Below are 21,489 nucleotides of genomic sequence, written 5' to 3' on the forward strand. Positions count from 1 at the left end.
ACAGAGGCTTCCAGGGAGGAGACGGGCTCTGCAGGAGGGAGCCCGGGCTGGGCAGTAGCCACGGCCTCCTCCACCAGGACATCCCAGCCCTGAGAGGCTGAGTGTCCTGCGAAGGGCTGGCTCTGCTGGGCACAGGGCGAGACTCACCGGCAGTCACCTTGTGGCCGTGACTCATCAGTCACAGGAATTTCTAGCCTAGAGAGGCTGAGCACTTGCCTCGCATGGGGGCGCCTGGGGGTTGGTTCTCCAGCATTGCATGGCACCCACCCCTGCCACCTGGAGCGACCCCTGAGCACAGAACAGTAATAGCCCAGACGGCTTCGGGCAAGGTCCCAAACACCCCCTATTCCTTCTAAAAGAGGAATTGTTGAATTGCGGCGTGGCTAACGTGGTGGAGCACATGCCTTGTCCGTGTGACACGCTTTCACCCGTAGCTCCTGGGCACTGCACCTGTGCTCCCGGCAACCCGGGAAGAAGAGAGGAGAAAATCCTCAGAGGATGTCATCGCGGGGCTGGAGAGAGAGCACAGCGGGCAGGAAACTTGCCAAGCATGTGGCTGACCCAGGTTTGATCCCCCGGCACCCCCATAGGGTCCCCTGGGCGCCACCAGGAGTGAGTCTGAGAGCACAGAGCCGGGAGTAATCTCTGAGCACAGATGGGTGTGCCCCCCAAACAAACAAACAAACAAACAAACAAACTAGTATAGCAACAAGAAGAAAGAAGCAATCACTGAAGACTGGAACCTGGCACTCTGCAGAGGCCCTGAGCTGATGTCGAGCTGCCCTGGGTTCAGGCATATGGGATGCTGGGAATCGAACCCGGATCAGCCGAGTGCGAGGCAAATGCCCTACACACTGTGCTACCGCTCAGTGGTTTTCTGAGAGACGAGACCCTGGGAGGCTGGGATGGGAGCAGGAGGCGCGTATGCCGGCCCAAGGTCCAGGCCGGGCTCTCTGAGCAGGGCAGGGAGTGGCGAGCCCCAGGCCCTGGCCGGCAGGACAGAGGTGCGGAGTGGAAGCAGCAGCAGCCGAGTGATGGCCGAGCCTGGGAATACCCTGGCTGCAAACTGGGAGAAGGGTTCTGGGCGACGGCCGGGGCTGGGCTGGCTGGGATCTCGGCTGGAAGAAAGGCCCGAGGGTCTGATGCAGGCTCTGCATGCAGGGGGCCAGGCTTGATCCCCAGCACTGGAATTTCGCCCGAGCACTGCTGCTGGGAGTGTCCCTTGAGCGCCTGGCCAGGAGTAGATCCCCTTGGCCCCGGTCAGCACCGCTGGGTATAACCCCCTGCAAAAAGGGCTGGAAGAAAGAACCCACTGACCCACAGCTGGGTCCAGGCCAGCCATGGGGGCTGGGGAGAAGGGCCCCGGGCAGACGCACCGGGCTTGGGAGGGCAGAGACTGAATCGAGCTGTGGGCCCAGCAAGGGCTGGAGCACTGGGGTCACTTGAGGGTGCCCCGGGCACTCAGTGGCCCACTGGATGGATGGGCCGAGGCTGGGAGAGGAGGGATCCCGGGAGAGCAGAGGCCTGGAGGGAGGGGACAGCAGAGAGCCCTGGGCCAGGCACAGCTGGGTCCTCAGGGGGAGCACTGCGGCTAGGGGGGCTGGGCCTCTGGGCTGAGGGACCTGAGGGCCACGTGGTCAGCTGCTAAGTGGCCGAGCTGGGCGGGATTGGCAGAGGAGCTGGGTAGGGACGCAGGGGTCAGCCCGGGTGGCCTGGGAATCAGGGGAACCCGGTCCCTCCCACAGCTGTTGCCGCTGTCAGGGGCGGCTGGGCGCTGCCTGGCTCTCCTTGGAGCCCTTCGGTATCCTTTGACCCCGCGGATCAAACCCACCCGCACCTGTTTTTCAGCGGGTAGCATCTAACCTACCTGAGGGTCTAGTTGGGGGTCCTGTCCCAAGCCCTGGCCCCCCTTGAGCTGCTCTCGGAAATGCTCCCCCTTTCCTGCTGGCCTGCCGCCCCCGACCCAGCCTGCGCAGGGGAGCTGCTCCTCACCCAGCCAGCAGGGGTCACTGTGACTGGCAGATGCCCACCCTGGGCCGGCCCAGCCCGGATTGCAGGCAGACTCCTGCCCACCCCGAGTCTGCCCAGTGTCCAGGCTGCGGCGGGCAGGGGGGCGCGTGCCCGGTCGCGTGGCGCCGAGACTCGCGTGCTGCTCTGCGGGGGAGAGTGGCCCGGCGCGCAGCTCCCCAGGGCGGGCGTCCGGAGACCCGTCCTCCCTTTCCTGTCCCAGGACTGGGACTTGCTGCGCGTCCGTCTGCATCCAGGCCGGGAGCCGCGAGCACCGGGTCCTTCCTCGGCAGCCACAGAACTCCTGCGCCCCCGGCCCGGGCAGGCAGCCAGCCGGGAGCAGGCGCAGCCTGGCCGCGGCGCGCGGCGCCGAGCCGGTCCTGCAGGCGTCCCGGCGCGGGGATGCTGACCAGAATGGCTTTCTGTGGCTGGACCTCGGGCCCCAAAGTGTGGCAAACAGAACCTCGGCCCGCAGGACAAAGGGTTTTCTTGGAGCGAAAGGGCAGGGGCAGTTCCAGGCTGGCGCAGGAACACAGCCCTCGCTCCTGGGGGGCAGGGGTGGGGTGGAGGCGAGGCTCCAGGCTCCCAGGGCCCGGTGGGGCTGCTGAAAGGAAGGGGGCGGGGAGGAGCGGAGGCTGGAGCTGGGAAAGTGATTAGCAGCTCCGGGAGGCTGGAGTCGGCCGCAGGGCCGCGGGCAGGAGGGAGAGGTAAAAGCTGCCATTGAGACAGACAAAGCTGGCCGCCCAGCCCTGCGTCCCCAGGCGGCCCATCTCTGGGGACGGAGCCAGGCCTGACCCACACACACGGAATGCAAAGGCCCTGTGCCCTGGGCTGAGCTCTTGGCTCCCCCAGACCCGCCAGAGTGGGGGAAAGCCCTGGAGCCACCCCCACCCTCTCGGGCCGAGAAGGTTGATGGGCCGTTTGATCAGTGAGTGTGTAAATGGGGATTTTATGGATCGCTTCTTCACGGCTGGAGCTGGGGGTCCCAAATTCCTCTGTGCCCCCGAATGCTTAATCTAGGCTCGAGCTTTTCCCGGGAACGGGGAGGGAGGACGCCCCCTCCCCCATCCATCCCCCGCCCCCCATCTCTTCCCGAGGCCTGAGGCTTTGTCGCGGCCGGCTGAGCAGTTCAAATGTGCTAATACACTCCCTGGGGGCTGCTGGCGGTGGGACTCGCCCTTTGAAGCTGCGATTGGCTGCAGAGACCCTGGGCGGGGCTCGGGCAGCAGCTGGGAGTGAGTGTGTGAGTGTGAGTGTGAGACAGAAAGAGTGTGTGTGTGAGAGACAGAGACAGAGACAGAGACAGGAGGGTCTTGGGGGTGTCCTGGGCTCAGCCACTGGGCAGGAACAGGCCCTTCATTCAGAACTGCGATGCTCAGAGCAGGTCGGTCCCTCCCTGGCTGCCTGTCCATCCTCACACCCTCTTGTCGCATCTGGACATGCGGGGATCAGCTAACTCAACGTGTGTCTAACGGGTGGGCGCATGCATGCCCACCTGAGAGGGCACTGGTGGGCCTCAGCCAGTGCGGGCCTGACAGTGTGGGACCCCTGGGACCCTGTGGTGCCGGGATCTCGGGAACCCCCCCAGGGCTTTCTCCAGTCACGCAGGGGACCGTGTGGCACCAAGGAAGGAACTTGGGTGGGGCGTCGGCTGGAACGAGGCCGCACCCCCAGATCCCTCCTGGGTCTCCCCTCCCTGTTTGTAACCCTGGCTAAGCCGACACAAGGCTGGCCGCGAGGAAGCAGCCAGGCCTCAGGGGACACAGCTGTGACCCCTGGACTGTCAGCACGGGAGAGTACGCGCTGTGTCCTGATTTCTGCGGCCAGGCCCCCATCTGTCCTTGGGATTGAGGACGAGGAAGCGCAGCCCCGAAGACCAGATGACAAACTGTCCTGTCCTTCCCCCTCTCCCTCCGCAGCCCTCCTCTGGGCCAGGGGAGGGGCAGGGGAGGAGCCTGAGGAGGGAAGAGTGCACCAGGGTCTCCCTAGGTGCCCCCCCGCCCCCACCCTGGGAGGAAAGGGAAGGCGCCAGGCCCAGATTTGGTGGGGGGCTGCTGGTGGGGCCAGAGCTGTAGCATCCGAGAAGGTCCTGGGGCCAACAGGAGGTTCCCTCATGACAGCTGAGACCTCAACACCCTTGAGGGGCCAGAGCGAGAGTACAGTGGGGAGGGCACCTGCCCTGCATGCGGCCAACCCAGGTTCAGTCCCTGGCATCCCAAATGGTCACTTGAGCGCTGCCAGGAGTGATCCCTGAGCACTGCCGGCTGTGACCCCCAAGCAAGCAAACGAACGAGAAGGAAGAGGAACCTCTATTGAGTTTCACTCGACTCCGTGCTTTTATTTCCTGTTATAAATAACTTACCATCTGCACCATGGGTTTGAAGCGGTGTGGATCTAAGTGGCGTCCTGGGCCAGGGAAAGCAGCCCCGCGCCTGGCTGCGGCCTCCGTGGGTTCTTGCTGTGGGCCCCCCCTCATGGTCAGGCACGGGGGTCTGTGCGGCAGGGGGGCGGCGGGCACGGGGGACAGAGGAGCCAACCACAGAGCTCTGACTCAGGCATCCTTGGATGCCCTTGGGGGCGCTAGTCTGGAAGAGAGGTGGGCGGGCCGTGAGACCCCCGTGTTGGACGCCCGGTATAGGAGCCGAGCCCCGCTTCCCCGTGCCCCGCAGTGCCGACAGCCCGGTCCGCGCTGGAGGCGGCCGGCCGTGAGATGCGGAGCAGCGGGAAGCCGGGAGGGCGGCCGTGGGCACGGGGACAGCGCTTTGCGGAGGGTGCTGGGCCCGGGCCGGCGTCTCAGGCCACAGCAGATGGCCGGCCTGTGGCTTGTCTGTGGCCCTGACCGCCGCCCAGCGGGGACCTCTGCAGGCTCCCCTCCCCCCAACGCCTGCGCACAGCCCAGCTGGGGGCCGCCTGGGCAGCCTGACCTCCTGCTGTTTGGCATTTGACATATGAGGAGCCCGGGGCCGAGCACCCCCTGCAGCCCCCCACCCCGCCCTCAGAGGAGCCAGCGTGGCGGGGAGGCCGGCTACCTTGAGAACGCAGCTCCCAAGGGCCCTGATCTCTTCCCCATGTGTCTGTGCCCTTTGATGGGAATTCCATCGCCGCTTTGTCCTCTCCCGGAGAGGCCTGACTGCAGGGGAAGGAGGGGGAGATTAGAAAAATAAAGAAGGCCAGGTGGGGCCCCTGGGGCTGGGTGCCGGCAGGCCGGGCCTGGCATTTCCGAGCGCGCTCCCTGCCTCACTGCCCCTCCCTGCGGCCTCTCTTGCCACCTGCTGGCTCTGTGTGCTGAGATTCCGTCCACCTGGTATTTTTCGGTATTTGCACACAGAATCTTCGCGTCTGCATCCTTTGTTTTGTTTGGGGCCACACCCAGCAATGCTCAAGGGTTACTCTGGGTTACTCCCGGTTCTGCATTCGGAAATGACGCCTGGCGGTGCTCTGGAGACCATATAGAATGCCGGGGATCCAGGCCGACATGCCAGGAGAGCGTCCTAACCACTGTACTATCGCTCCGGCCCCTCTCCACCCTTTCATCCCACAGAGCCTGTCTTGGGGCTGGCAGTGCCAGGAAGGCCTCCAAGACTACACCTGGTGGTGCAGGGCGGGCTAGGGGGTCAGATCCTGGGCCTGGCACTTGATTCTCGCGCTTCACACACTCTGGCCCCTTGGAGCCACCTCCCTGGCCTGCACGGAGCCTGTGGAGAAGTGACTCCTCCTGCCGAGGGCGCTGTCCCAGTCGCTGGGGCCGTGAGTGACCTTGGGCACTCTGCTTGTACGAGACAGTCCACAGCAGGCCCGTGTTGGGAGGAGCGGGGAAGGTCTGGAGAGAGGGCCCGAGAGGGCATGCTTTAAAGGCAGAACTTGGTTACTCCAGTGAGTTGAGAGCCTCTGGGCTTTGTGGTCAGACCTGCTTTCAAGGGCCACGGCTATTCTGCACAGAGAAATGGGGACGAGGCAGAAGCCGGGCGGGATAACTGCAGTCCTCAGGTGGGAGACTTCAGGGGAGCTGGGGGCACGGAGAGACTTTGATTCTGGACCAGTCTGACTTGCTTCCTGGGGGTGGGGGGCCGTGAAAGGGATGTCAGAAATGGCCCCTGTGGCTCGAACAGTGGGTGGGGTGGGGAAGTCAGACGATCTGATCTGGGGATGCTAATGATGACAAATGGAGACGTGACTGGCGCCCGCTCGTGCAAATCGATGAACTACGGGATGACAGTGACAGTGAATTATGACAACCAGGTACGGGGATGGAAGTGCCAGGAAGCAGGTGAGGTCTGCCCAAGTGGGATGTGGGGGAGACGTTTTCCCCAGGAGCACAGTTTAGAGTCCTAGGTGTACATGTCGGCGGTTCCAGGGCCCAGGTCAAGTTGGGTGACAGGGAATCAGCATGGAGAGAGAAGAGAGATGGCGGGAAAGAGGCTGAGGAAGAAACAGGATGTGGGTCCACGGGGCCCCAGGAACGGGCAGTGCAGGGCTAAGGATTGGTGGCCCGAAGGGGCGGTGCCCCCGCACAAACTGAGAACACCCGAGTCACCCAGCCAATCACCTGCGGGAAGCCTGCAGGGCTGGGTAGGGGAGGGCCAGGGACCGCACAGGCAGAGTTTTTGTTTGTTTTGTTTTTGAGCCACACTGGGCAGTGCTCCGGGGCTGGTCTCGGCTCTGTGTTCAGAGGTCACTTCTGGTGGCTCTTGGGGGACCATGTGGTGTTCGGGATCGAATCCCTGTTGAGCCACTCCCCTGGGCCCTCTAGGTAACTCTTAAATCAGGTGTCTGCATGCTTGATTCACAAACCTGGTTCGGAGGGTGCCTCCTGTCTCGCCAGGGGGGACCCCTGAGTCCTGAGCCAGGAGTAAGCCCTGAGCACTGCTGGGTGAGGCCCCCAAGCCCCAGTAATAATATTAAACTGCTCGTGAGTTTTGTTCTGGTGGAAAGAACAGGGACAGGGGTCAGAGCAATAGCACAGCGGGTAGGGCGTTTGCCTTGCAGGTGGCCGACCCAGGTTCGACCCCCAACATCTCATCTGGTCCCCCGAGCACCGCCAGGAGTGATTCCTGAGTGCAGAGGCAGGAGTAACTATGAGCCTCACCCCAGAAAGAAAAGGGGAAAAAAGAAAAGAAAAGAGCAGGGACCAGTAGGATGTAGTTGGATGTAGTTGGAGGGCTGTCCCTATGACCTGGGCTGCTGTCTTTCCCGCGAGGACAGGGTAGGGTGGGAGCCGGGTCAGCCGGCGGGGCTGCCTGCTGGGGGCCAGGTGAAGGGAGAATGGAGGAGGTGGGACCTTGGTGGTGGAGAGGCTCAGGAGTCGGTCTGTCCCTGCCGTCAGGGGCCACTGTCCCTGCTGGCCCAAGAAACCAAGGGCAGAGGGCAGAGGGGCCCGAGGTGCAGGGAGGCAGGCGTGCGGGGCAGGGCGGGCTCTGCACGCTGGCTGTGTCCCCTAGGGGCAGGCTGCTGCCCTGCATCTCCCTTCTCTTCTCCCCATCCCCCTTCTCTTCCCTCCCCTCCTCGCCCCTCCCTTCTTCCCCCTTCTCTCTTCCCCACCTCTTCCCCTCCCCTCTTCTTCCTCCCTCTCCTCCTTTTCTCCTCTCTTCCTCTTCCTTCCCTCCCCTCTTCTCCCCTCCCCTCCCCTCTCTTCTCTTGGGCCACACCCCGTATGCTCAGGCTAGCTCAGGGATCACTGCTGCAGGGCCTTGGGGGAACATCTGGGGTGCTGGGGATTGAACCTGGGTCGGCCACAGCAAGGCAGGCACGCACCCTCTGTCCTCTCTCTGGTCCTTCCCGAATCCCTTAGGCGTGCACAGGAGCAGGCCTGCGATGTTCACAGTTAATAGCGGGTCTGTGCACTGCTCTGCCGACGCAGGGGTCACCTGCCACTCCTACGTAAGCCTGCGCCCTGTTCCCAGCTCCCTTCTCCCACAAAGCCAGACCCCGTCCCTGTCCTGACCCCCAGCTGCCAATTGCCACCTGGAAAGGTGGGAAGGACACTGGCCAGAGGAGGCCATCCCCTCCCTCTGGGGCTCATGTTACTGTCCATAGGGTGGACAGGCTGTGGCTGAGTGTGGTGACAGGGGTGGGCTGGCACTCCTGCTAGCTCCCCCCCCTTTCTTTTCTCAAGGACCTCCAGTTCATGCAGTATCCCAATGCTCTCCGTCCAGACACCCCTTTTAGGTGCCAGGCTGACACCGCTCCCCGCCTCCATGCCTCAGCTCTCTTAGGACTCCCGGAATTCATTCTTCCTTTCCTCCTGCCCTTCTCTCTGACACACACACACTCATGCACACTCATACACTCATACACACATGCACTCACACACATATACACTTATACACACATACATTTACACACACTCACATAGATACACATACACAAAAACACTCAACACACACATGCATATACTCACGCATGCGCACACACACACACACACACACACACATACTTCCTTCTCCTGCTTTCTATGTCTGTTTTGTTTTTTTGCCACAGTTAGTGTGCTTCAGGCGTTACTCCTGGTTGTGTCCTCAGGAATCTGAGGGTCTTGGGGACCACACGGGGTGCCAGGGCTTGAGCCAGGCCTGCTGCGTGTGAGGCAAGAGCTCTACCCACTGTGCTATTTCTCCTCCTCCTGTTTTCGTGTTTTGGAGAGGCCGCACCTGCTGTGCTAGGGCTTCTTCGAGCCTCCTGTGATGCCGGGGATTAGACCTGGGCCCGAGGAACGTGTGGTCGGCGATTTGCTCCAGCTCGCTCCTGGCCCCGAGCTCTCTTTGGGCATGACCACTCTGCCTCCTCACCCCAGGGAGAGCCGCTGAGTTGGGCACCAGGTGGGCACTGACACGGCAGAAAGTGCCGCTGAGTGGATGGTGTCAGGCTGTGTGGTGGCCGGGCACCAGAAAGCCCCAAATCCCCTTCCCTGACTCTCTTTGGCACCTTTGCGTCCATTCCCTGAATATTTCCTGAGGCCTCCCTTGCGTCCTCCCTTGCGTCCTCCCGGAGCCCACCAGGCAGGACTCGAGGGGTCCAGCTGGTCCTCCCAAGACCCCTTTCTCCTCTGGTGGGGTGATGGAACTGGCCTGGGGGCAGGGCACGGTGATGGGGGGACAGTCCTGTTGAAGAGCCCCCGGGGCACCCTTTGTGGGCAGTGGACAAAAGGCCTGTGTGAGCCCTGTGAATGGATTGATGAGATTTCCATCCTGCCGACAATGGGGTTCTCCATCCAGGCCTTTTGTCCCAGGCCAAGAAAATGGGTCCCTGAGGAGTGAGGTGCTTGCCCAGGACGTTGGTACCCCCTTCTCCACTGCAGCCTGGAGCCCCCAGTCCCAGCCGCCTGCCCCCAGCTCCGCATTGGGCAGCAGGATTCTGGGGTCCAGGACTGCAGGGTCCCCTTAGGGCCGAGAGGGAGGCCTGGGCACCGCCTGTGTCGAATTCAGTACCAGGCCCAGCGAGAGACAAGAAGCCCTTTGAGGCTCGTCCCCACCCACCGTCCCCTGGGCCCTGGAGCAGGAGCTGTGGCCACACTGTCGCTGCAGGCTGAGGTGGCCTGGGGCCTGTGGCCTGTCCTTGGGACCTCCTCTGTGCTGCCTCGCATCTGATGCTGGGGGGGTGGGGGTGCCCGACACTCGTAGCAGGTCTGCATGCCGTACGGTTTGACTCCACACTGCCCCTGTCCCCTGGACATAGCCTCTGACCGCGCAGTGCGAGACACACAGGCTGAGGCCTTGGTCCCTGCCCACGTAAGTGCCAGTGGCCAGGCAGGACGGACAGCAGGGCAGCTGATAGACCCCTGAAGCTGGACCTTCCACAAAGGTCCCTTCACTCTCTGCCATGGTCACTGTTCTCAGGAATGCAGCTGACCTGGACGCAGGAGCAGTCGGCCGGGAGGGGCGCAGAGCTCCACACCGCACCACCTCACCCCTGTGTGCTTTTTTTTTTTTCTTTTTGGGTCACACCCGGCGATGCACAGGGGTTACTCCTGGCTCATGCACTCAGGAATTACTCCTGGAAGTGCTCAGGGGACCATACGGGATGCTGGGAATCGAACCCGGGTTGGCTGCGTGCAAGGCAAACGCCCTCCCCGCTGTGCTATTGACAACTGTGTGCTTTTAGCAGCTCAGAAACTTTCCTCCTTTCAAGGTTTTGTGGAAGCGTCCATCCACGGCCTAGTTTCTTGCCTCATCCTAATGGGACACGATTTTCAGCCTCTCCCCTTTCCGTGGAGTGGGGGAGGGGTGCCAACTGTCCTACCTCCACATCTTGGGTAGTTTCTCCAGAACCACCCCATTTCCAGGAACTTTCCAGACATAATAATTTATACTTGGGTGTGCATGAAAGGGGCTTGCTATGAACCCCTGAGATTCCCCCCACACCTTTATCTTCCGAAGCTGTTTTAGAATGAAGAGGCCAAATATAAAAGATGCTCCCAGGGGCCGGTGAGACAGTGCCGCAGGCAGGGCGCTTACCTTGCCGACCTGGGTTTGATTCCAGGTATCCCATATGGTCTTTCGCGCCTACCAGAAGTGATTCCTGTCACAGAGCCAGGGGTAATCCCAGAGCACTGCCAGGTGTGGCTCACGAACGACAAAAAGATGTTCCCAGTTCTCTTACAGAGGACTTCAAGGATTTGGGGAACTGTGAGCCAGAAACAGTGGCTGAGGCTCCACGGGGAGGTTTCTTGTTACCAACCCCCGTGTCCAGCCTCCATGAGGCCCAGTGTCCCGGGCACAGTCCTCAGGAAGTTGTGCCCTGAACTTGAGCCCGTGCAAAGGCTGTCCCTGCCCTCTGTCCCCTGGGGGACATCCTGAGGGGAGGGCTTGGAGGGCTCCTCGTCCCCAGGAACCAGCCCGCGCCCCTTCCCGGATGGCCGGGCGCCTGAGTGGCCCTTGGGGTCTCCGAGGAAGAGCTGCTTTGGAAGCCTGACCTTGCTTCCCCCAAACGGTGTCTGCTTTACAGCCACCTGCCACCCCAAGAGAGTTCACAGACACTGGAGGGCCCAGCCTGGGGTGTGGGTGCTCGCCCGAGGGCAAGTTCGCAGGGGAGGGAAGCTGGACTGCGACTGTTTGGTGGTGAGGGACAAGTATTCTCCTGCCTGGGACCGTGGGTGACTTGGGATTCTGCCCAGGGCAGGGCGCCTCCGTGGCAGATGGAAGGGGGCACAGCTCCGGGCACGCGTGCCCACAGGCTCAAGAGAGAGAGTGTGGGTGCAGGCTGGCCCTGGCCGCGGCCACTTCTCTGGCTGTGGGAGGGAACAAGGGGAGATGGTACAGCAGGTAGGCCGCTTACTTACTTACTTACTTACTTACTTACTTACTTACTTACTTTTTATTTATTTATTTATTTATTTATTCTTTTTGGGTCACACCCGGTGTTGCTCAGGGGTTCCTCCTGGCTCTGCACTCAGGAATGACTCCTGGCGGTGCTCGGGGGACCCTATGGGACGCTGGGCATCGAACCCAGGTCGGCCGCGTGCAAGGCAAACGCCCTCCCCGCTGTGCTATCGCTCCAGCCCCCAGGCCACTTGCTTTACACGCAGCTGACCCAGGTTCAATCCCCGGCTCCCCCTATAGTCCCCTGAGCTCCATCAACGGTGATCCCTAGCGCAGAGCCAGGAATGAGCCCTGAGCACCGCCTTCAGGAAGGCAGTGGCCTGAGAAGGTGGCCATAGCCACACTGCCTGGGTTTGAATCCTGTTATTAGCTCTCTACACTTCAGTCTTTTTTTTTTCCTCCTCCTTTCGGGGTAAGGAGGCGAAAGGGCCCCACCTGGTGGTGCTTGGGGACCCTGCGGTGCTGGGGACCAATCCTGTGTGCAAACCTGTGCTCAGCCAGCCCTTTGAGCGGTCTCCGGGGCTCAGTGGCATCTGTGACGCAGAATGCGTGGATGGGGTTCATCTGTGCAGACAGGTGGTGCCCTGAGTGTTGCTCTTGGTCTTGTGGTCAGCTCTGCCCCTGCAGCGTGCTGGGAAATGGGGTCCTGTCAGTGCTGGGGAAATCTCTCCAAGAACAGTGGGCCCCTGTCCCTGCCCGAGGATGAAGTGACACATTATAAGTCACTCCGCAAGTCTGCTTGGGTTCTTTTTTTTGGTGTGTATGTGTGGGAGGGATACACCTGGGCAGTGGTCAGCATTTGCTCCTGGTGGGCTCGAGGCCCAGGGATAGGCCCCAGGTCCGTCGCATGTAAGACAGGCACCCTGCCCGCTGTACTCTCTCCAGCCCTGTGCTTGGGTTTTTGGGGATTATTTTTGGAATCTCCAAAGCAGTGCTTAGGAGGCCTGAGGCCTGTCTGGTGTGGACCAGGCCCAGCGGGGCTAGAGGCCACTAGGGCCTGTGGGTATCTGGACCAAGGGACAGGTGCTCTTCGAACTATCTCCTGGCACCCTGCTCGGGTTGGGGTTTGGGGTCACCTGGCCGGCAGTAGGTGGGATTGGTCCTGGTGATGATCAGGGGACTGTGTGGTACCGGGAATTGTAACCCAGCCCCTGTATGCGTGCAGCCTTTTGAGCCACCCCTAGGCCCTGGTTCTTTGTTTGCTTTTGGTTTGGGGCCACACTCAGTGGTGTTCAGACGTACTCTTGGCTTTGCTCAGGGATCACTCCTGCAGGTTCTCGGGGGACCATAGGGGGTGCTGGGTCAGCCGTGTGTAAAGCAAGTGCCTACCCACTATTTCGTCACTCTGGCCCCTGCTCCCTTCGCACTTTTTAAAATAAATAAATAAATAAACAAACAAACAATTTATTTATTTATTTATTTATTTATTTATTTAGGGCTGAAGCGATAGCACAGTGATAGGGCCTTGCATGCCGCTGACCCGGGTTCGATTCCTCCGAACCTCTCAGAGAGCCTGGCAAGCTACTGAGAGCATCCCACCCCCACGGTAGAGCCTGGCAAACTACCGGTGGCGTATTCAATATGCCAGAAACAGTAACAGCAAGTCTTAAATAAAGACGTTACTGGTGCCAGCTCGAGCAAATTGATGAGCAACAGGATGACAGTGACAGTGACAGTTGTTTATTTTTTTTGCTTTTTGGGTCACACCCAGCAATGCACAGGAGTTACTCTTGGTTCATACACTCAGGAATTACTCCTGGCGGTGTTTGGGGGACCATATGGGATGCTGGGAATCGAACCCGGGTTGGCCGAGTGCAAGGCAAACGCCCTTCCCGCTGTGCTATTGCTCCAGCGCCCCCTAAGCCCTTGGCTCTTAACTGCACTATAAACTGTTCCACACTGCCTCCACTGGACTGTGCTTTTCCACAATGTTTTTAGGTTTTTTTTGGGGGGGCCACACCTGGCAATGCTCAGGGGTAAACTTCTGGCTCTGCACTCAGGAGTTACTCCTGGCAGTGCTCGGGGGTCCAAGTGGGATGCCAGGAGTTGAAGCCGGGTCGGCTGGTCGCGCTGAGTGTCTCAGTGGGGCGAGCCCACCGGTGCTCAGGGCTCAGGCAGCCTTTCCCCCTCCAGTGCCCGCCGTCAGCACGAGAGGCAAGCCTCCTCCTGCAGCCGCAGGTCCCGGCAGACCCCTGGAGGGGCCGTCCATGGAGAGCTGTGACGAAGTCCCCCCAAAGTTACTGATTTGTTCCTGCTCTGGGTTAGCACAGCGGGTAGGGCATTTGCCTTGCACGTGACTGACCTGGGTTCAATTCCTCCGCCCCTCTCAGAGAGCCTGGCAAGCTACTGAGAGTATCTTGCCCTCATGGCAGAGCCTGGCAAGCTCCCCGTGGCGTATTGGATATGCCAAAAACAGTAACAACAAGTGTCACTATGGAGAGAGTAAGTTTCACTTACTGGTGCCCGCTGGAGTAAACCTATGAGCAATGGGATGACAGTGATATAGTGATACAGTGATACAGTGATACTGGGTTGGGGCACTAAGAGGCCTGTAGGCTCCTCTCACTGCGGGTCGCAGAGTCTGAAGAATGAAGGGACAGAGATGGAATGTCAGTAGGGGGGAATGAGGGCCAAGGCAGGTCCTTTTAAATTTTATTACGATGATGATTAATTTTGCTTTTCGGGTCACACCCGGCGATGCTCAGGGGTTCCTCCTGGCTCTGCACTCAGGAATGACTCCTGGCAGTGCTCAGGGGACCCTATGGGATACTGGAGATAGAACCTGAGTTGGCTGCATGAAAGGCCAATGCCCTGCCCACCGCCTTACCATCACTGGGCCCTGAGTGAGGTCGTTTTGAAGATGGGGAGAGGATGAAGCCAGCTGTGAGGAGGGAGCCGGACACAGGAGGGCGCAGGGGCTGGGGTGGGGAGTCAGGGGCAACGGGTCAGGCGTTTGGGCGCAGCGGAGCAGATGCAGATGAAAAGGGGAGCACACAGGCCAGAGGTTGGGGGGCTGTGCTCCGCTCAAAGGGGGGAGAGAACTGCTAGTCAGGAGGGCGGAGGGGAAGCAGGGGCTTCAGGGACAGGCCTCTGAGGAGGGGCCCGGGAGAAAGGGGTGGTGTGAGGGCAGGCAGGGTTGGAGGCCCAGGGGAAGCTCCCAGAGCCCGCAGCCGCTGATGGTGTGGCGATGGCCTGGGCTTCAGTACTGTCTCGAGGGGTGGGTCTGCGTGAAGATCGCTGTAGGCAGGGTCGGGGGTCCTGGTCTGACAGTGACAGGAGGAGCAGAGGGTCTCTGCAGGTATAAAAGTGGGGGAGGGGCCAAGCTGAGACCCAGAGCTATCTTTATTCTGTGTAGTGTCCCGGGAGGGGTGGAGCCTGGGGCTTGTGCCCTGCTCCGAGCTGTCTCTTCATTTACATGATCCTGATGTTGGCCTGGAGCGATATAGCACAGCAGGTAGGGTGTTTGCCTTGCATGTGGCCGACCCAGGTTCAATTCCTCTGTCCCTCTCGGAGAGCCGGGCAAGCTACCGAGAGTATCCCGCCCGCACGGCAGAGCCTGGCAAGCTACCCGTGGTGTATTCCATATGCCATACTCAGTAACAACAAGTCTCACAGTGGAGACGTGACTGGTGCCCACTTGACCAAATAGCTGAGTAACGGGATGACAGTGACAGTGATGTTGGCTCAGTTACTCTCAGGCAGAACCTGAGAAAAACCCTGTGCTGCCACCAGGTAGCACCTCTCTGTTTTGGAGAAGCCGGAGAGCTTTGAACCTGCCCCACAGCTCACTCGGCTTGGCCCTCTCCCGTGGAGGTGTGACGGCTTCAAGAACTTCACTCTCAGGGGCTGGAGTGATAGCACAGCGGGTAGGGCGTTTGCCTTGCACACGGCCGATCCAGTTTGATTCCCAGCATCCCATATGGTCCCCTGAGCACCGTCAGGAGTGATTCCTGAGTGCAGAGCCAGGAGTAACCCCTGAGCATTGCTGGGTGTAACCCAAAAAGCAAAAAAAAAAAAAGCAAAAAAAAAAAAGAACTTCACTCTCAGGCCTGAGAGACAGTACAGCCGGTAGGACTCTTGCATTGCATATGGCTGGCCCGGATCTGATCCCTGGCACCTTAAATGGTCCCTCAGATGCTGCCAGGGATGATCCGTAAGCTCAGAGCTTGGCGTGAATCCCCCTGAGCACCGCTGGGTGTGACCCCAAACCAAACCGAAGAACTCTACTCTCTGGTCCGAAGAGCTAGGACAGGGGGTGGAGCGTTTGCCTACATATAGCATAAGGGCTCCTGGACATCTCCAGGGTCACTCCGGAGCACTAGGCCAGGAATATCCCCAGAACTGCACCCAAATACACCCCAAAAAAAGAATCCTGTGTTCCCTTTTTTCTGTGGCTCGTGCCTTCCTAGGGCAGCATAGACGTGAGCGGCTTTGTTTCAGAAAAGGGAGGTAATAAGGTCAGCAGAGGGCGTGCTGTCACCAGGCCACTGCAAGTAAGGACACCGGGAAAGCCCAAAGACAGTTGCATGATTTTTAGATTTTTTTTTCTTTTTGGGTCACACCGAGCAATGCACAGGAGTTACTCCTGGCCCTGCACTCAGGAATTACTCCTGGCAGTGCTCAGGGGACCATATGGGATGCTGGGAATCGAACCCAGGTCAGCTGTGTGCAAGGCAAATGCCCTACCTGCTGTGCTATTGCTCCAGCCCGAGTTTTAGATATTTTTTCTTCTATTCCTCACTCTCTCTTGCTCCCTCCTTCTCCTGACATCTCTTGGCTCCCCCCAGGCTTATGGTGTAAGGACTTCCCCAGCCTTTCCCAAGGGCCAACCACCGCAACACTGCGGGAAATTTATGGGTTATTAGGACAGTTTTCCAGAAGGTGGCAGTAAAGTGCCTTGGAGGCAGGCGCGGGGCCTGTGTGCTGACTTCCTGAAAGCGAAGAAGGTGCTGGAAAGGCGTGGGTCTGTCGGGTAGATTTCGCCCTTCAGGCCCGCTGTGATACCCTTCGCTGGAGAGGTCCTCTTAACCTCGGCCTGGAATCCTGGCACAGGCCTCTACTCCCCTACCTGAAAAAGGAATGTTGCCTGCCCGTCCCCTGTACCCCGCTGAACATTATAGTCATCCTTCAGCCTCCAGCCAAACATTGCAGCACTTAGTATTTGCTCCATAATCATTTATTGAAAACAAACAAACAAAAACCAAAAAAAAGCTGAAACTGTAAAGTTGAGCCTGCCATTAAAAAGTTTAGGTTTAAGAAATAATCATCAGCAAAAACTCATATATGCATGGGACTATTTGGCCTGAGATTCTTGGGGGTGGGGTGGGACTATACTCGGCAGAGCTTAGGAGCTACCCTTAGGAGTGCTCCTCTCAGTGCTCCAGCACGAGCACCCAAGGAGCACCTTACACCAGTACTCTCAGCCCCCTCGTCGGATATTTTTTTTTTGCTTTGTTTGTGTTAACTTTTTTGTGTGTTCGTTTTTTAAAGGTCTCCCCAGCAGCACTTAGGTGTCTGGTGGCCATTCTGGGCACTCTGGGCGCCTGGGCCCCAGGGTTCCATGCTTGGCCTAGGGCCCACTATCACCCTACCGGTCAGGGGTAAAAGGTCGCCTAGGCGCCACCTGGTGGTGATGGTGATGGGGACCTGTGTCCTGGGGATGGAACTTGGGGTCTTACGCATGGGAAGCACCCACCCCAGGCCTCTGAGCCATCTCACCTGCTCCTGGCCGACCCGCTGGAGCAGAGCGCCAGGATGCTGCTGTTCTCAGGCCCTGAGCCCGCAAGGCCCTCGTCCAGACTGGCGCATACCTTGGCTGCTGCTCGGGACCTTGTTTATTATTGTTCTTGAGCGATAGCACAGTGGATAGGGCGTTTGCCTTGCACGTGGCCGACCAGGGTTCGATTCCTCCGTCCCTCTCGGAGAGCCCAGCAAGCTACCGAGAGTATCCCACCCGCTCTCATGGCAGAGCCTGGCAAGCTACCCGTGGCGTGTTCAATATGCCGAAAACAGTAACAGCAAGTCTCGCAATGGAGACGTGACTGGTGCCCGCTCGAGCAAATCGATGAGCAACGGGATGACAGTGAAGACTCTTTCCAGAGGTCCACGAGGACAAGTCCCATGGTCTCTGTGCCAGGGGCATTTGGCTTCCTTTCACTTTTATAAGTTTCCTTTTTTGTTTGTTTGCTTGCGTTTTGTTTTTGAGTCACACCAGGGGTGCTCAGGACTTACTCTTGGCTCTGTGCTCAGGGAATCATTTCTGGCGGTGCTGGCGACCATATGGGGTGCTTGAGATCAAACCTGGGTCGATCATGTGCAAGGCAAGTGCCCTACCTGCTATATATACTATTACCCTGGTTGAATCTTTTTTTCCCTCGTTCCTGATTACTAGGAAGCTCAGAGACAAATTAGTGACATTCTCTCTTGGGTACTTTTTTTTTTTTCTTTTTGGGTCACACCCGGCAATGCTCAGGTGTTACTCCTGGCTTTGCACTCAGGAATCACTCCTGGCAGTCCTCAGGGGACCATGTGGGTAGCTAAGGAATCGAACCTGGGTTGGTCGCGTGCAAGGCAAACGTCCTGTGCTATTGCTCCAGTCCCATCTCTTTGATACTGTTTTTTAAAAAGTTTTCTTTGCTTTTTGAGTCACACCCAGGGATTCTCAGGTGTTAACTCCTGTCTCTGTACTCAGGAATTACTCCTGGCAGTGCCCGGGAGACTATATGGGATGCTGGGGATCAAACTCGGGTTGGCCACGTGCAGAGCTATACTATCTTGCTATACTATCACTCCAGCCCCCCTCTTCGGTAATTTTCCCAGGGTTCGAGTATCATGTCAGCCTAAAGCATCTTGTGTCAGTTTGAGAAGAAGGCAAGTGGCAGCACCTGCCCTGGCACAAAGCTCTCCTGAGCAGGGGGAAGCCAGGGATGAAGCCAGGGATGCCGACTTCACTGGGGAGGGTCTAAAAGATACCAAGCAGAAAGGAAAGGAATTCTCTGAGGTCAGTGCTAGGGGCGATGGGGCATTCTGACCTCAGGCTCTGAGCAGCTCTTTGATCTGGGCAAGGCTGAGATGAACAGAGCACCCAGGACGGCCTGGGGCTGGGCCCCCGGGCAGCCTCCACACCGGTCAGCTGGTGTGTGCAGGACCCGCAGGCTGAATAAGCCTCTCGGGTTTCGACCATTCCCAGGCCTGCCTGACCCTTCCCTACAGCGGGTTTGGTCGGGTCTCCCAGAGGCAGGGCTCTTGGGGCCAAGACAAAGTCTTGCTTGTTGCTTATGCGTTTTCCAGACTCCTCCCGTCTCTGAGGAAAGTATTTTCAGGTAACTTTGAGTCCCGGGTCACAGGAGAATGCCTAGTACTGAGTACTGGATGCCCAGGGCAGTGCACTAGCGGGCGGGAAAAACAGCCGGTCCAAGCCGTTTGGGCTGGTGGTCACTCGGTACTAGGCCCCGGGGCAGCTCTGCAGGACCTCACGCCGGCCTGTCCTCTTGCCCGCAGCTCTGTTGAAGATGCACTGGACACCGGAACACGCCCAGCCCCTCAGCCAGTGGCCAGAGCAGCACCTGGACGTCTCCTCCACGACCCCGTCGCCGGCCCACAAGTTGGAGCTGCCCCCCGGGGGTCGCCAGCGCTGCCACTACGCTTGGGCGCACGACGACATCTCCGCGCTCACGGCCTCCAACCTCCTCAAGCGCTACGCGGAGAAGTACTCGGGGGTCCTGGACTCGCCCTACGAGCGGCCCGCCCTGGGCGGCTACGGCGACGCCGCCTTCCTCAACGGCGCCAAGGGGGACCCCGAACCGTGGCCCGGGCCCGAGCCGCCCTACCCCTTGGCCTCGCTGCACGAGAGCCTCCCGGGCGCCAAGTCCACTAGCGGGGGAGCCTCCGGGGGCCTCGGGGGCTCCCCGGTGCTGGCTGGAAACCTGCCTGAGCCCCTCTACGCCGGCAATGCGTGCGGGGGCCCGTCGGCGGCGCCCGAGTACGCGGCGGGCTACGGCGGAGGGTACCTGACCCCCGGGTACTGCGCGCAGACGGGCGCCGCGCTGCCCCCGCCGCCCCCGGCCGCGCTCCTGCAGCCGCCGCCGCCGCCGCCGCCGCCGCCGGGTTACGGGCCCCCCGCGCCCCTCTACAACTACCCGGCGGGGGGCTACGGCGCGCAGCCCGGCTACGGGGCGCTACCACCGCCCCCCGCCGCGCCCCCCGCGCCCTACCTGCCGTCGGGGCTGGCGGCGCCCACGCCCCTGCCCGCGCCCGCGCCGCCGCGCCCCGCGCCCGCGCCCTACGGCTTCCCCGACGCCGGGGCGTCGCTGAAGCGCAAGGCGGCCGACGAGGGCGCCGACGGGCGCTACCGCAAGTACGCCTACGAGCCCGCCAAGGGGCCAGCCGCCGACGGCGCCGCCTACCCCGCCGCCGACAACGGCTTCCGCCCCAAGCCGCCGGGGCCCGCCGACGAGCCGGCGGCCAAGTACGGAGGCGGGGGTCCCGCTCAAGGGCCTGGGCTCCCCCGCCTACGGCGCGCAGCTCGAGCCCTTCGACAAGTTTTCGGAGCGCGCCCCGACGGCGGGCCCGCGCGGGGGCTTCCCGGTGCCGGCGGGGGAGCCTCCCAAGGGGCTGGACCCGGGGGCCCTGGAGCTGGTGACCAGCAAGATGCTGGACTGCGGGCCCCCCGTGCAGTGGGCGGACGTGGCGGGCCAGGGCGCACTCAAGGCGGCCCTGGAGGAGGAGCTGGTGTGGCCCCTGCTGCGGCCGCCCTCCTACCCTGGCGGCCCGCGCCCCCCGCGCGCCGTGCTCTTCTTCGGCCCGCGGGGCGCCGGCAAGGCGCTGCTGGGCCGCTGCCTGGCCACGCAGCTGGGCGCCACGCTGCTGCGCCTCCGCGGGGCCGCGCTGGCCGCGCCGGGAGCCGTCGAGGGCGCGCGCCTCCTCCAGGCCGCCTTCGCCGCCGCGCGCTGCCGCCCGCCCGCCGTGCTCCTGCTCAGCGAGCTGGACGCGCTCTTCCCGGCCCCGCGGGACGACGGCGCGGCGGCCGGCGCGCTGCAGGCGCCGCTGCTGGCCTGCCTGGACAGCGGCTGCGGCGCGGGGCCCGACGGCGTGCTGGTGGTGGGCACCACCTCGAGGCCCGCGGCCCTGGACGAGGCCACCCGGCGGCGCTTCGCGCTCCGCTTCTACGTGGCCCTGCCCGACGGGCCGGCGCGCGGGCAGATCCTGCAGCGGGCGCTGGCCCAGCAGGGCTGCGCGCTGAGCGAGCGGGAGCTGGCCGCGCTGGTGCAGGGCACCCAGGGCTTCTCCGGGGCCGAGCTGGGGCAGCTGTGCCAGCAGGCGGCGGCCGGCGCGGGCCTCCCGAGGCTGCAGCGGCCCCTCTCCTACAAGGACCTGGAGGCGGCGCTGGCCAAGGTGGGCCCGAGGGCCTCCCCCAAGGACCTGGATTCGCTGGTGGAGTGGGACAAGATGTACGGCTCCGGACACTGACGCCACCGCCCGCGGGTTGCCGCCTCCGCGCACGGGCGCCCACTGACTTGAACCCCGAGGGGGCTGGGAGGGTGCGGGAGTGATGAATGTGGATGGGGGAGGGGAGGGGCTGCCGGTGGTTTGGTTCGTGGGAAGGAAAAGGCTCCTGCTAGGCAGATCGATGCCATATGCGCTGTGTACTCAGGTTTCTCCTATTTATTGTGGACGGGAACTGGCCATCTCCGCCTGGGCCCACCGGGACCCGCAGGCCGGGATGGGCCGGCTCTCTGGGGCCAAAGGAACTCCCGCTCTCTCGCCACAATCCTTGTGTCTCCTCGCTGTCCGAACGGCTCCCTCCTCCATCAAGTTACCGTCATTTGCTGTCCCCTTGGTTTTGTCACTGCCCACCGCCCACCCCCCCCCCAGGCCTCCCCGCCCTGCCCCACACCTCCCTCTCCATCTCACCCCTGCCCTGTGCTCTTACCACCTCTCTGCCTTCCACCCCTCCCCTTCCACGACTGTCGAACCCCTTTGCAGGTGAGCTGGGGGTTCAGGGACCGGGATAGGGGGTCCCCCCTCTCGCCCAACTGAAACATTGGGTCTGGAGCAAGGAGGGGACCAAGAAAAAAAAACAAGAACAAAAAAAACCAACGCCCAAAGAAAGTTTATTGTTTGTGTTCTTTTTTTAGGGAAAATCCCAGAAATAGAGCTTGTTTAATATGTT

The 21,489-nt window shown here is 61.1% G+C and overlaps 1 protein-coding gene across 1 annotated transcript in view; it reads left to right on the forward strand.

Annotated features, from left to right (window-relative positions):
- Positions 1 to 20,837, forward strand: part of FIGNL2 (fidgetin like 2) — a 28,815-nt gene extending 7,978 nt beyond the window's left edge. The window contains 2 exon segments of the mRNA XM_055127508.1: positions 18,819 to 19,795; positions 19,797 to 20,837. Coding sequence (XP_054983483.1) covers positions 18,830 to 19,795; positions 19,797 to 20,786 — 1,956 coding nt within the window. The 5' untranslated portion in view covers positions 18,819 to 18,829 and the 3' untranslated portion in view covers positions 20,787 to 20,837.
- Positions 20,838 to 21,489: the final 652 nt, after the last annotated feature.

The sequence above is a fragment of the Sorex araneus genome, chromosome 2 (assembly GCF_027595985.1).
Source record: "Sorex araneus isolate mSorAra2 chromosome 2, mSorAra2.pri, whole genome shotgun sequence".
Taxonomy (NCBI): Eukaryota; Metazoa; Chordata; class Mammalia; order Eulipotyphla; family Soricidae; genus Sorex; species Sorex araneus.